This window comes from Thamnophis elegans, chromosome Z (assembly GCF_009769535.1).
Source record: "Thamnophis elegans isolate rThaEle1 chromosome Z, rThaEle1.pri, whole genome shotgun sequence".
NCBI classification, from domain to species: Eukaryota; Metazoa; Chordata; class Lepidosauria; order Squamata; family Colubridae; genus Thamnophis; species Thamnophis elegans.
Genome location: NC_045558.1, coordinates 46960869 through 46974393, shown reverse-complemented (window position 1 = coordinate 46974393; position 13525 = coordinate 46960869). Strand labels below are relative to the sequence as shown.

Genomic DNA, 13525 nt, shown 5'->3' with positions numbered 1-13525 from the left:
GTCTTCCTAGTATTCTGTGTATTAATACTGTAAATATGCATAAAGCATGTCATTCTCTCTATATAAATTTTTGTATGCACATTCTTGTTTGCAGGTCACATCAATGTCCTTTTTTATGATGTGTGCAAAGAAGATCTATGTGGTCTGTAGGAGTTGAAAATGACTCGATGGCACAATGAATCAATCAAAAAGTTTTTGAAGACCTATCTAGCAACAATTTAGTTGATCTTTCCCTGTCCTTTCCCCAGTTTTTAGAATATATTTAGGATTGAACTGAAGAAATGTATCTCTTAATGTATTCTCTGAATGTACTCTTTAACAAAAATATCACTTTGGATGGGCTTCTAGCTGTTGATTATTTGCTTAATTGTTCATTTAATTTGTATGCTGCCTATCTCTACCAAATGACACTGCTCCAACTGATTTTTAATATCCTTGGTTTTGACTTAGTTTTATGTTTTAGCTCTTTGTTTCAAATTATCAGTAGGGATAAACAGATATTTGAAGAGACATTTTGCTGTATCAACAGTACATGCGAAACATTGTTCTGAAGCATGTATTTGACTTGTTGATCCACCCCTCTTCTAATTTAGCTAAATGGCTGCTGCATTTTGCTTTGCTTGAAAAATGAAGCTTTTGCACATGCAAGATATATGTGCAGGAACCATTACTATTAGAACCAAGAACCATATTAAGACAACAGGTTTTCCCCCTCTCCCTTGAAAGCAGAATTTGGGCATTATGTATAACAGTTACAGAATATTAAAAGGACAATATATGGATCTTGTTGTGAAGATGCATAATGACAAATATGTTCCATGTTGAGGCAACATGCCAGAAAGGTGCCTTGATTATATGTCTTGAAGCCTTCTTAAGTGGACATTTAAATCAACTACCATGTCTACTGCAATAATTAACAATGTGTAATTGACATTGCAGCCGGTATTAATTTTTTTCAAGACTATATTTACATGATTTATTTTAAAATATGACTGTAATTGATTTAACATATAACTAATTTAATATTCTATATTTAAATTTACTATTTAAATATAATTTTAAGATTTGATGGTTATGTTATGTTATATTTGTTATGTCATGTATGTTATTTTTGTTGTTATGTTGTTATATTAGTTTGTTATGTTGTTTTATGTTATGATAATTTATGATGTTATACTTGATTTATTCATCTTAATGATAGAGTTTTTATAAGATAAATGTAAGTGATTCAGTCTTTGACTTCATAAGTAGGTGACTCTGGATTGCTGATGAGTGATTTGAGAACAATTATAACTAGTAATTGACAATGACTTGGTAACTGGTGAAATGCTATTGCAAGTTGTTCAAAATTATTAGCTTCATTGTTTTTCTGGTGAGAATTAGGCGATTCTCATAGCAAATTTGCCACCAGGTGGATTAGTTAGAAAAGTGTTTAGGTGTATCCCACACATATACACACAATAACAAATGTGTATTTATCCAGCCAATATATATCCATGAAATAAGAATTCTTCTAAATGAATTCTTTTCATTTTTCAAATTGCTAACATGGGTTGGAGAAGAGGCTAGGAAAAACACTCCTTCATATACAATAACATGGAAACATCTTTCAAGTTAGACATGATACCTAGTTTTTCTACCTCTTCACAACACTGTACAAGATAAATTTATCTGGGTGATAGTTCACAGCTTACTGTAATCAAGGAGTTTTACTGCTGAATGAAGATGTAAATTCAGATCTGTCTGCACACAACCACTTCATCTTATGAAGCTCTAAATAAAGCCATATCAATTACAGCCTTATCAGATGAAATACATTTTGTTTACAAAATATAAAGACTATATTTTTAAAAAAATATAAAACCTATTGAAATCAGTGAGAAAGATTATATTCATTTCAATGAGGCTGCACTAATTACTAAGACTATTATATATTCTATTATATATTTATTTTTCTGTGACTATGGTAGAGAAATATTTAAAAATTTTGTAAATTAAGTATACTTAAATACAAAGCATTAAAGATTAATTCTTATAGAGTTACTAAGGCAGGTAACTGTATGATGAATGTTCTCTGCTCCTGATCATCAAGAAGTATCAAGAATGAAAGATATAACACATTATCTTTTTTATTCATATGAAGAATGCTAAAATATCCAGTAAATTTTGAATTTTGCAACTCTGACACTGGAAATGTTACACATCTTAATGAAATCTAAATATTATTGAAAAGAAAGAAAACCAATTCCATTGTATTTAAGTACAATGACAATAAAGATTATACTTATACTTAAAAATCTGGCTTAGACTGCAGAATATTGATTGTTGTTGTTTGGCTGCCAATGGAAAATACCCTAAATCTAATACTGCAACATTCAGAAATAAGCTAAATATTCAATGAATGATAGATGTTACTTTATTTTTGTAGCAAATAAAATAATCATGACACAGATTCCTTTAAGATGCCAAAAAATGCTAGTATTACTAAACTTATAACATGTTTAAGATTTAATTGGAATATTATGCTATTTTTCATTGCACTATTTATTTTCAACCATTACTTTCTCAAAGCATGTCATAGTATGTACATTTCCTATATGAAAAGTATAATAAGTTGTTTGGCCTCTTTCATGGTTCTGAATCATGGTTTCCATTTGGGTTTAAACTCTGGCTCCAATTTTTTTCTGCCTGACATTCCAACATAATTTGAATTTTCAATATGTCTATTTTTAGCTCTTATTTTTCAAGGATATGACATTCTATGATGAAGCCTTTCAAAAACAGCCAGAGAAAAAAAGATTAGCCAAGCATATGTACTATAACTACTTTGCATGTATGCCAACAACAGCAACAGGTTTAGGAGTATTTTTAAACTCTTGTTCTATTCATTATGGAAAGAACTGTAATAGTCAGTTTCCACTTGCATTCAAAGATTCAAGAAAAGGATAAGTAATTTAGCTTATTTTTTAACTGATTAAACAGTTGACCAGTCTCTCTTTCTCACATTAATTACCAATACTACTTGCCATAAAACAACTTTCTTTATCTTTGGATCAAAAACGCAGAATTTGCATGCTGAAATGTTAAGACAAAGAATGTCAACTTCTTTGTGAATAGCAAGAATAAATAATATTCCAATTTATCAAAAACTGTTTATAATCTACCATTTCACTCAGATATCTTGATTTTATATATGGGAGGGATGGAATTCTAATTTAGTTCATTGTGATTTACCTTTACACATTAATTTAAAATATCCTGAAAATTCATTGGCCACAACCCTCCTAGCTTTCCAGAGATCTTAAAGAACTATATTTCCCACAAACACTGGGGTAGAGTGATACTGTGTCACAAAAAAGTAACTATTAAGGTGGTGAGAACTGTCATTTGAGGAGCACCAGGAGTATTTCTGATTATGTTGTATTTTTCCGATTGTTATTGGTTTTGAAAGCTGGCCAGAGTTGTGCTGCATAGGAAGAGCAGCTGTAGAAATCTTTTAAATAAATAATTACTTTATTTGATTGCTCTTCTCAATAAAAGATAGTGGATATAATTTCTGTATAAGGTTGAAGGCTTCAAATTAGCAATGGCAAATATCTTTTTATATAAATTCTGAGCCAATAAATATTATAAAAATGTCCCCCCAAAAGCAATTTTTAATATATTGGTAAAGCACAAAATACACATGGCAATGATGACATAAATGTGCAAGAGATGCTGTCATTTTATTTATGCCATCCTACCTTAACATTGTTTTTTCAATTTAATAGTAATTAACATTTATATGTTCACATTTGGCTTATAGTATGTCTCATAATGTTTTGTGTTGTATGAAAATTGTAAAGGTGCATGACTGTGCTAGGTTTGAGTTGTTTCTAATGATTATCTTCACTGTCCAGTGTTCTTTCAATATAGGTATCTACAACAATACCAAAACTGATTTAGAGAAAGGGAAATTTATATAAGTACTGTAGCTATCAATATAATAAATAGTTTTCTATTACAGATAGCATAAATTTTGCAGCCATGTATGCCCAGACATAGTGAATTCTCTTATCTATTAGCAAAATTAAGTATTATGGTAAAATGTTGTTTTGGCATATATGCCACAGATATATACCATATATTTCAATTTGGACTTACAGATTAGTTTCTTTAACCTACTTGTATCCCAACTATTAATAAAGCTATTAATAGAGCAATTATGTAGGTGGAAAAGCTCAGTTATTACAGTATAATTCCAAACTCATGTTAATGTTAATAAAGATTGATAGGCTTCAGCTTTTTAGAAATGTACAAATGTAGTGGAGCCTATTTATTAGGACTCTGAAAAACATTTAGACAAGATGCTTTGCAAAGCATGTTGACATGAATGAAGCATCATCTTTGATTCATTAATACACCTGGCTTTTGCAAGATTTGTCTAGTTACTTTGAATGTTCTTTTCCAAATTTCTCAATCTTTATGTATGCAATATTTCTTCTAGGATCATCAACAAAGTGATGTGATAGGTATGCACATGCATAAACTTAAGCAGGACATTTTTCAGATGAACCTTGCATGCTTTTAAATAATGTGGCTGCTTTAACATTTCAAGTAGCACTTCATTCACCCCACTACATTTTCAGAACTGCCTTTCTTGAATGCTTTGTGTAACCCTATTGCCTGTAAATCTTACTATTAACTACTCTCTTATTATTTTATAGGTTGTGGCTGTTAGATCAGCCTTTTCCATGTTGGTACTACTCACATGTATTACAACTACAGTTCTCAGAATTCCTAATCAACCTGCCCAAAAGATAGGAAATCCTGGAAGTTGTAGTTCTAACTAATTTTGAGAGTACCAAGTGGGCAATAATATATTAGAAAACTGAGTTCAAATTCATCATTAAGAAGACACATTCCCTTTGAAGATAGTATTCTGTAAGAATGTTCTAAGCTGAAATAATTCATAATAATTCCTTGGTATCTATTTGATATGTCTATTCTACTTCTGCAGTTAATACTGCAGACTGATATAGGATCGAGGCCTTAGCAACATTATGAGTACCCCTCTCCAAAAAAAAAAAAATGGGAATCATCCATGCATTCAGCAGTCTTTAAAGTCTGCACTAGATTGATGGAATAAGAAACTCAGTTTTCTCATTCTGCACATTGGAGTGAAGGGAGGAATTGTGTTAAGCCTTTAAACATCCATGGGATAGGGGATGGGGAGGAGGCAAAATGGATCCATAAACAATGGATAATAGCATCATGATAGAAAACCTGTAATTTACATGGATTACAAATTGGGATGTATCATGATATCACCACAAACATATCATTTTGACATAATTCTAATTTTCTGTGGACGTGTATAATAGACCAACACATGAATGCAAAATTCCAGTCAATGCTACCTAAATTCTGTGCATTTGAATGCATACACAAACCATTTGCTTATTAATCTGGAAGATAATAAAGTAAATGCTGCAACAACTCAGGAAAATGTATAGGAAAATAACATAAACATAATTCTTAACTTCAGAATTTTGCCACTTCTTAACAGCAAAGCCCCATTGGGTTTCCGGTGGTGCTTTCCAAAATGTAGCATAACACTGGGGATTTTTTTTTTAATATAGATGCTGTACATATAAAGGTAATTTAATCAGGTTACGATTACACATATTTAAAAAAATCACTTGAAGTAAAATAGTTGATACTACTGAAATGATGTGACCTAGTTAACAGGGTTTTTAGAAGAAATTGGGTTGAATGAAAAACTACATGCTGGAAAAGGAAGTGCTTTATCCATTCCTGGAAGAAATTTTATCCAATAGAAGGCTTCTGCTGGCAATACTTGTTGATTCCCTCTTCTCTGCAGCCAGTTGTATCCTCTGATCTCCTTTATTCTGGATAACATAATTAAATTATGAAGTAGCTTCCAGATGAAACAAATGACTTCTGGGAAACTGTGGATTTTACAAAGACCATTTTCCACTTTCATTGTTGAGAGTATCTATTGGTTTAAGCAAATCCCTGATCTAGTCCACTGACTGCAAATGTTGACTGATTGAACTAAAATCCCAGCTGAGGCTCTGTTAGAATGCTAATAGTGAACTGAAGTGAATGCAGATGGCTGCTTTATATGATAAATGTCTTGGGAATAATCTTACAGAGGGTCATTATTTAGCAAAGGTTGTTGAAACTGGAAGTTCTGTTGTTAAGCAATGGGGTCATAAGTTGAAAAACCATTTGACCATGTTACTTAGGAATGGCAGTTGCAACAGTCACAGTTAAACAAGGATTGTGAAGGTCATTAAGGATCTCATGTGACCTTAGGACTCCAGATTTTCTATCAACTTGCTTCCTTATTTATTTAATTAATTAATTTATGGTGCTGCCTATTCATACATGGCAACTCAACATGGCTTATACAATAAAAATAAAACTAATAGAAGAAAATAAATAATAAAATAATAAAATAGGCCCCCTATCATGGCAAAAACATACTGTATCACACAAGCCATTTAATGGGCTCCATCCTGCACTGGGTTCCCCAAGCCCACTAGCAGAATGGGGTCTTCAAGTGCTTTCCTAAAGAATGTTAGAGTCGGGACCAGTCTAATCTCTGGGGGAATGATATTCCAGAGACAGAGAAAGCCACCAGAAGAAGGCCCATCTTCTGGGTCCCACCAAGTGTATCTCCCTAGGGGATGGGACTGCAACATTCTTTGCCTCCTTGCTCTAATGGGTCGGGTAGATGTGACCGGCAACAGATGGTCCCTCAGATAGCCTGGTCCCAGGGGCTTTAAAGGGCTTTAAAGGTGACAAGCAGAACCTTGAATCGCACCCAGAAGCAAATTGGCAACCAAAGAGGCTCCCACATAAGAGGTGATACATGTGTACACCAAGGTCTGCACAAAACCATCTGGGCCACTGCATTTTAAACCAACTGGAGCCTCTGGATGCTTTTCAAGGGCACACCAATGTAGAGTCCAATGCAATAGTCAAGATCAGAGTGACTAGAGGATGAGTGACCATGAGTAAGGATTGTCAGTCAAGGAAAGGGCATAACTGGTGCACAACCTAAAATTGCGCAAAGACCCTCCTGGCCATGACTGCCACCTGCTCTTTGAGCAGAAAGCACAAGTCCAGGAGATCTACCAGATTACACACAGGGTCTGTTTGGGGCAGTACCACCCCATCCAAGACCAAAGGTGGCAATTCTCCATGGGCCAAAGACCCTCAAACCCAGAGCCGCTCAGTCTTGCCAGGGTTCAGTTTCAACCCGTTGCTCCCGATCCAGCCCCTAACAGCCTCCAGGCACTGCTAGAGGAATCACACAGCATTGCTTAATATAAATTCAGATTTAATTGTGGGTAGCTGGAAAGAAATGGTTATAAATTGTAATCAAATGATTGCTGTATGCTGCAACAACTATAAATATGGGGTCTAATTATAACTACCACTTGTTTAACCCTATCATAAATTCAGTCATTGAGTGAAAAGTTATTAAATGAGGATCACCTGTACAATTATTTTTCTTATAAACAAGAGACAGATTTATTTTGTTCTTTTCTTTTTTAAAATATTTTAAAACCTTCAGGAAGAAAATATATGATCACCATATTGTTTAATTACTGCCATTTGAAATGGCCATTTGTGTTCACTTTATTTTATTATTAACACAAAAGTTCAACAAATTAGTCCAAGTAGTACTTTAATTTCATCAGAAGTTTTCAACACAAAGAATTTGTCAGATCCATTGCAATGGGAAGGAAAAACTGCAATTCCTCTCTTCTTGCTTGGTGTCTATGGAAAACATTTTCCATGGCTGCAGCTGAAATTAAATTTTCACTTAATGTGTATCTAAGTAAAACTAGTTTCAAAGAAAAATGAATTGCATTTTTCCACAGAGAGGAAAAATTCTTAACTGCCATTTTTTTAAAGTGAACGTATTTTTTGACTTAAGAAAGCAATGTAGTCTACATAAAATCTATAATATTCCTGTGTCACTGTTTCCAAAGGATCATTTTAGGAAAAAACTTCAGATTGCTCATTATCTTGGTATGGAAAATGGTACCCATTATTGAAAAGTGGTCTGTATTTGTACTAATACAGAGAATGCCATTTTAGAAATGAGCCTGATTGCATGGTTCATTTTGTTCTCCTTTGTAGAGCCAGGCTGCGGCCCACTACAAAGGCACTAAACATGCCAAGAAGCTCAAAGCACTGGAAGCCATGAAACATAAGCAGAAATGTGTAACTACCAAGGACAGCGCAAAGACTATCTTCACTTCCATCACTACCAATACCATCAATACCAACTCTGACAAAACAGGTTAAGCAATAATTTCTGTTGTGATTGATTTATTTTATTCTTTTTCCCTTGTTGACTGCCATGTCTGTTGGGTTTTGTGCTTGCCATGCTGATTCATGCTTGTGCCATCATTTTGTATAATGTTGATTCCTTTCTTCTTCCCAGTATACTTACAAGGGAAAGGTAATCATGGCAAGTTGTGTAACTGATTTCTCTTGTGCACAAAGATGTTTGTCATCATGTCAGACATGAACGCATATATTTTAAGATGAATAATATCTATTGCCAGCAAACAATTAAGCATAAATTTATCAGAGCCTTGTAGTCTAAGTCAGAACTGCCTCCCCCTTTGCAGCTTTCTGTGACTCTTTTTTTAAAGCATTTTGTCAAAGCTTTATTGTCACATATTATTATTATTTCAAAAAATATTACACGATTTCAAATTGGATAATGTCCATGTACCCTCCACCCACTTTATAAACAGGTAAGTGTGACCAAAATGAATTATTCTTATATTTCAGTTGCACAGATTGAAAAACAGCATCTAAGTTTAAAACTATTAATCAAAATCAGATTGTGCGAGTTTCTCTCTACTTCTCCTAGTAATAAAAACATTGCCAGCAGCCGTTAAGTTGATGGGACTTGAGTTGCCTTGTATTTAAAATCTGAACCACTATCTAGGAAAATTTATAAACAGAAAATTCAGCATTCTATGTAAAAGAACTGATCTTGTTCTTTTCTGTTTGTATTATGCAAGGTCCATACATCTGGGTGACATGGGCAGCATACAAGTTAAAGTACTTTTAAAAGTAAGGTGCAGTTGCACCTGGGTGATATAAAACAAATGATTGGTTTACTTCTTGTGGTACGGTCACTTGATAAAGAGGGGTTCTTTGAACTGTTGCTAACCACATTTTGTAAGGCATCAATTTGGAAGTTCTGCCTTTGCTTATGGCCAGCTGTCTTTTAATTAGTGTTTATTATTAAGGAAACAAGAAATTTACACTGAACTGAATTGGTTCTTGCCAAAAAATATACTGGTATGGCTTTTCATTCATAAAAAAATTGAATGGAGAGAGTCTTTATTCTTTTTAATTATTGCATATAAAATAGATGAAGAATGCTTTACATTGATTAGCCTTATAGCAACCTCCTATAGAGTCTAAAACAGACAGTATGGCAGAATGGTGGATGGGAGATGCTTAATGTATCTGTAACAACTACATTTGAATCTTGATTGTTGTGGTTTTTTTAAGGTCCCTCAATTGATTAGTTTTCACTCAAAGTAGACTTATCCTTTGTAAAACATACAGTTACAATTGCAGGTACTACAAAGTTGTGGCAGTTGGACAAAGGTTGCAATATAAAGCACATTACTCTGGAGTAACTGTCCCACTGTCATTTGAAGCCAAATGACTTCCACATTTATAAAAGAGAGATAAGTATATTATCTCTCTTTTATAAGAGAGAGCATACAATGACATTTACAGTGAAATAATCAAAATATTCCAAGAAATGACTAAAAGAGATGCAACAGCATTGCAACTGTCCATATGCACACATGTGTGGAGAGATAGAACCAGGGGTGGGTTCCTGCCAGTTCTAACCTCTTCTATAGAAGAGATTCCACAAATCTACAGTGCCGTTTAGAACCGGTTCCAGCTTCCTCCCCCTGCACTTCTGCACACCATCAAGATGAAGAGCGAGAGGAGGAATTCTGGGAGTTGAAGTCCACAAGTCTTAAAGCTGTCAAGTTTTGAACACTCCTGGGTTTTTTTTTCTAAAGGGTTAAGGGTGCAAGGATCTTGTAACTTGATAGCTTTAAGGCTTGCGTGCTTCAAATGCCAGAGTTTCTGAGCCAACATTTTGGTTGCTAAGCAAGATCATTGTTAAATGAGTTTCATCTCATTTTACAAGTTGGCCACGCTCACCCAGTCACATGTCCGGCAAGCAGTGTTCCGTCTAAGCTGCGCGCCTGCGCGGCCGCACAGGTAACAGAAAAACACTGCACACAAGTTTCAAACTGCAGCGCAGTGTTTTTTAATGTCTTTAAATGTGACTAAAAATATCCCCCCTCCCTCCCTTGTCTCTCTGCATCGAACTCTCTCCTCCATCTGGTGATTGGTGAAATCAAGGAAGACTCTGCCCGGAGACCGATGACGTTGCAGAAGGGAGAATTCCCACTGGTCCTCTGGGGCTTCGTCAGTTCCTGGGAAAACAGGATTTGCTGGTTGTAGCCTGCATTTCTCTGCACATCCGGGGTTTCTCAGGCATTGCCTCATCTGAAGCCCCGTTCTAGGCTCAGCATTTTTTCTGCGATCCCTTCGCTTTGGGGAGAGAGGGAAGCAGTGTGGAATTGGAATGCCTGAGCCAAAGGGGTCCACGGGATCTTGAGACTTGATTTTTGAGCAGTACCAATCCTTTCCACTCTTTCCTTTTCCTCCTGTCCTTCTTCTAACTTCCTTTCTTTTTCCTTTCCTTTCTCTTTGCCTTTCCTTCTTTTCCATTTCCTTTTCTTTCTCCTTTCTTTTCCTTTTTCCTTTCTCTTTTCCTTTCCTTCTTTTCCATTTCCTTTCTCTTTTCCTTTCCTTTCTCCTTTCCTTTCTCCTTTCCTTTCTCCTTTCCTTTCTCTTTTCCTTTCCTTTCTCCTTTCCTTTCCTTCTTTTCCATTTCCTTTCTCTTTTCCTTTCCTTCTTTTCCATTTCCTTTCTCTTTTCCTTTCCTTTCTCCTTTCCTTTCCTTTTTCCTTTCCTTCTTTCCCATTTCCTTTCCATTTTCCTTTCCTTCTTTTCTATTTCCTTTCCTTTTTCCTTTCCTTTTCTTGTTTCCCATTTTCTTTCCTTTCCCTCCCCCTCCCTTCCCTCCCTTCCTTCCTGGAGGTCTGAGGGAGAGGGAGGGGACCCTTTTCCTCCTTGCCCCCCTCCCAACATCTGCTCTGATGGCAATTATAGCTAAAAAAAATTCAGGTGCTCAGGCATGAAAATGTGCCACTCGAACACTATACTTTTCCGCACACACTGAAAAAAAATTAGAGGGAACATTGCCGGCAAGCCATCCCCACCCAGTCACATGGCCGGCAAGCCATTCCCACCCGGTCACATGGCCAGCAAGCCACTCCCACAAAGCAGGCCACACCTACAGAAGAGGTTCTAAAATTTTTTAAAACCCACAACTGGATAGACCCATATACACAAAATACAGAAATCCATGATATTAGGCAGTTTGACGTAGAATAGTGTATATAACATTTGTCAGAAGTGAAGAATATAATTTGACAATTGTATATCTCATTTAAAATAGTATGTTTAAAGAAATTTAATATGGAACTCTTAAAATACTAACGTTGTATCTGATGAATGTTTAAGTCAGGAACCATTTCCAATAATTCAATTGTAATCTTTAATAATATAACAATAGGTTATATTACAATTTGGGCAGCTGAGTGACTTATATCCATGCAAAGTAACAGGGGCATATAAGCAAAACTGTAACCTGGTTTTTAATGTTTGCAAATGTTTTAGCTTATAAACTTGTGCTAGTGTCATACGTAAGTATTATTTTACATAATTGCATTATGGCATTTGTGACATTCTCCTCATGTCATCATGGATGCTGCTGATTATATATACCAACATTTGAGAAGTTAATCATGCATTCTGAGACTCAAGAACCAGGCCAAGCAATGAACTTGGAGCTATTGTTCTGAATGGGTAAAATATATATTTTATGTACCAAATCATTTTTGTCATTTTTCTTATTCTTTATATTCTATTGTAAAGGTTATTTTGGTTTGAATTGTTTGAACTGTTTGACTTTGAAATGTCTTCCAAGTCTAACAGAATAGAATTTGTACAAATTAGAAAAATATCAATGATCAAAAGCATGTATATTATTGTGGAAACTACTTTACTAAGGGCATGTGTTTTCTTTATAATCATATTCATGTTCCTCTGAAAAAATATTTCATTTAATTTTTTTCATGGCCTTATAATAGCATCAAAAGATCAGTATGTGGAATGAAAAAAGCTAGGAGAAAGGCATATTAACATAATTTCAGTATATTGTGTATAAATCATGATTCAATAATGGAAAATATGTTAGAACAACATGTTGGTCAAAATTTGACCAACAGTTGAACATTTCCCAAAAGTTGGAATCTTCACTGTCTACTTACAAAAAATATGGGATGACTCAATATTCAACTAAAGCAGGAACTGAAAGGGCCATTTATTTTCTCTAGCCCTTTGGCAGAATAGGGTTCCAGCAATGAATTCTAGACAAATTAAAGGCATGTGGAAAAAATATAAAAGTAAAACTGAATTATTAAATCCACTTGTACTAGACTGTATAATGATTATAGACTCATGTGAGACTTTAAATCCCAAATCCTTCATATCTTATTTTTGTATATTTAATGTGTTAAATTTTCTTATGAAATAATTGAATTTAGTATAACAAAATAACTTTTTTTATCTACCAAGAACAAGAAAGCACAAATCAATTGCCACAAAACTTCAATTTTAAAAATGGAAGGACGTTGTTTCTTCCAAAATCAAAACTAATTCCTGATTTCCTTTCCCACTGCCAAAATCCACAATCTATTAGAATTATGGAACTTTCAACATTAATGAAATATTCCAAATTATGGCCAGAGAATACATAATATTATGAAAAGAGAAATTTAAAAGGGGGTTATGGGGAGAGAGGTTAAAATAAGATCCAATGTAAAAGAAGGAGCTCTGACAATAGGGGCACAGGATGAAACTTGTGAGACCCACCTCAATCTCTGTCAGTAGGAAGTATGACTTAGAGTTGTGTGTGTTTGTATGTTTTTGACTAGCCTAAGAAATCCTTCCAAAAGATCAGCATGCCTTGCAAGTTAATGAAAATTATTATTTGTCAAAGATCCACAATTAAAAAGTCAAATAATACTCCCAATAAGTTAAAACATCTTACTCTATGATGGTTAAACTTCTGTTAAAGCAGTAATGATTTCTTTCTACTAGTAATGATTTCTTTCTACTCCTCCCAAGATACAAAAAAATAAAATTGTTGGTTGAAAAATTGCAAAAGAACCTAATCTAATCTTATAAAATATCTATCTAGGTTGAGAGGACAGTGTGTATTAAATACCTGACTACTAGTGGTGTCCAAGTATTGCAATTATTAGGGTCCACCTGGAAATAACAGAGGTTAGACTGTTTAGCACTGTAGTACAGAATT

The 13525-nt window shown here is 34.5% G+C and overlaps 1 protein-coding gene across 1 annotated transcript in view; it reads left to right on the top strand.

Annotated features, from left to right (window-relative positions):
- ZNF385D (zinc finger protein 385D) overlaps positions 1-13525 on the top strand; it is a 297210-nt gene that overhangs the window by 238309 nt on the left and 45376 nt on the right. Inside the window, exon 4 of the mRNA XM_032237626.1 lies at positions 8161-8323. Coding sequence (XP_032093517.1) covers positions 8161-8323 — 163 coding nt within the window. The remainder of the gene's footprint in view (positions 1-8160; positions 8324-13525) is intronic.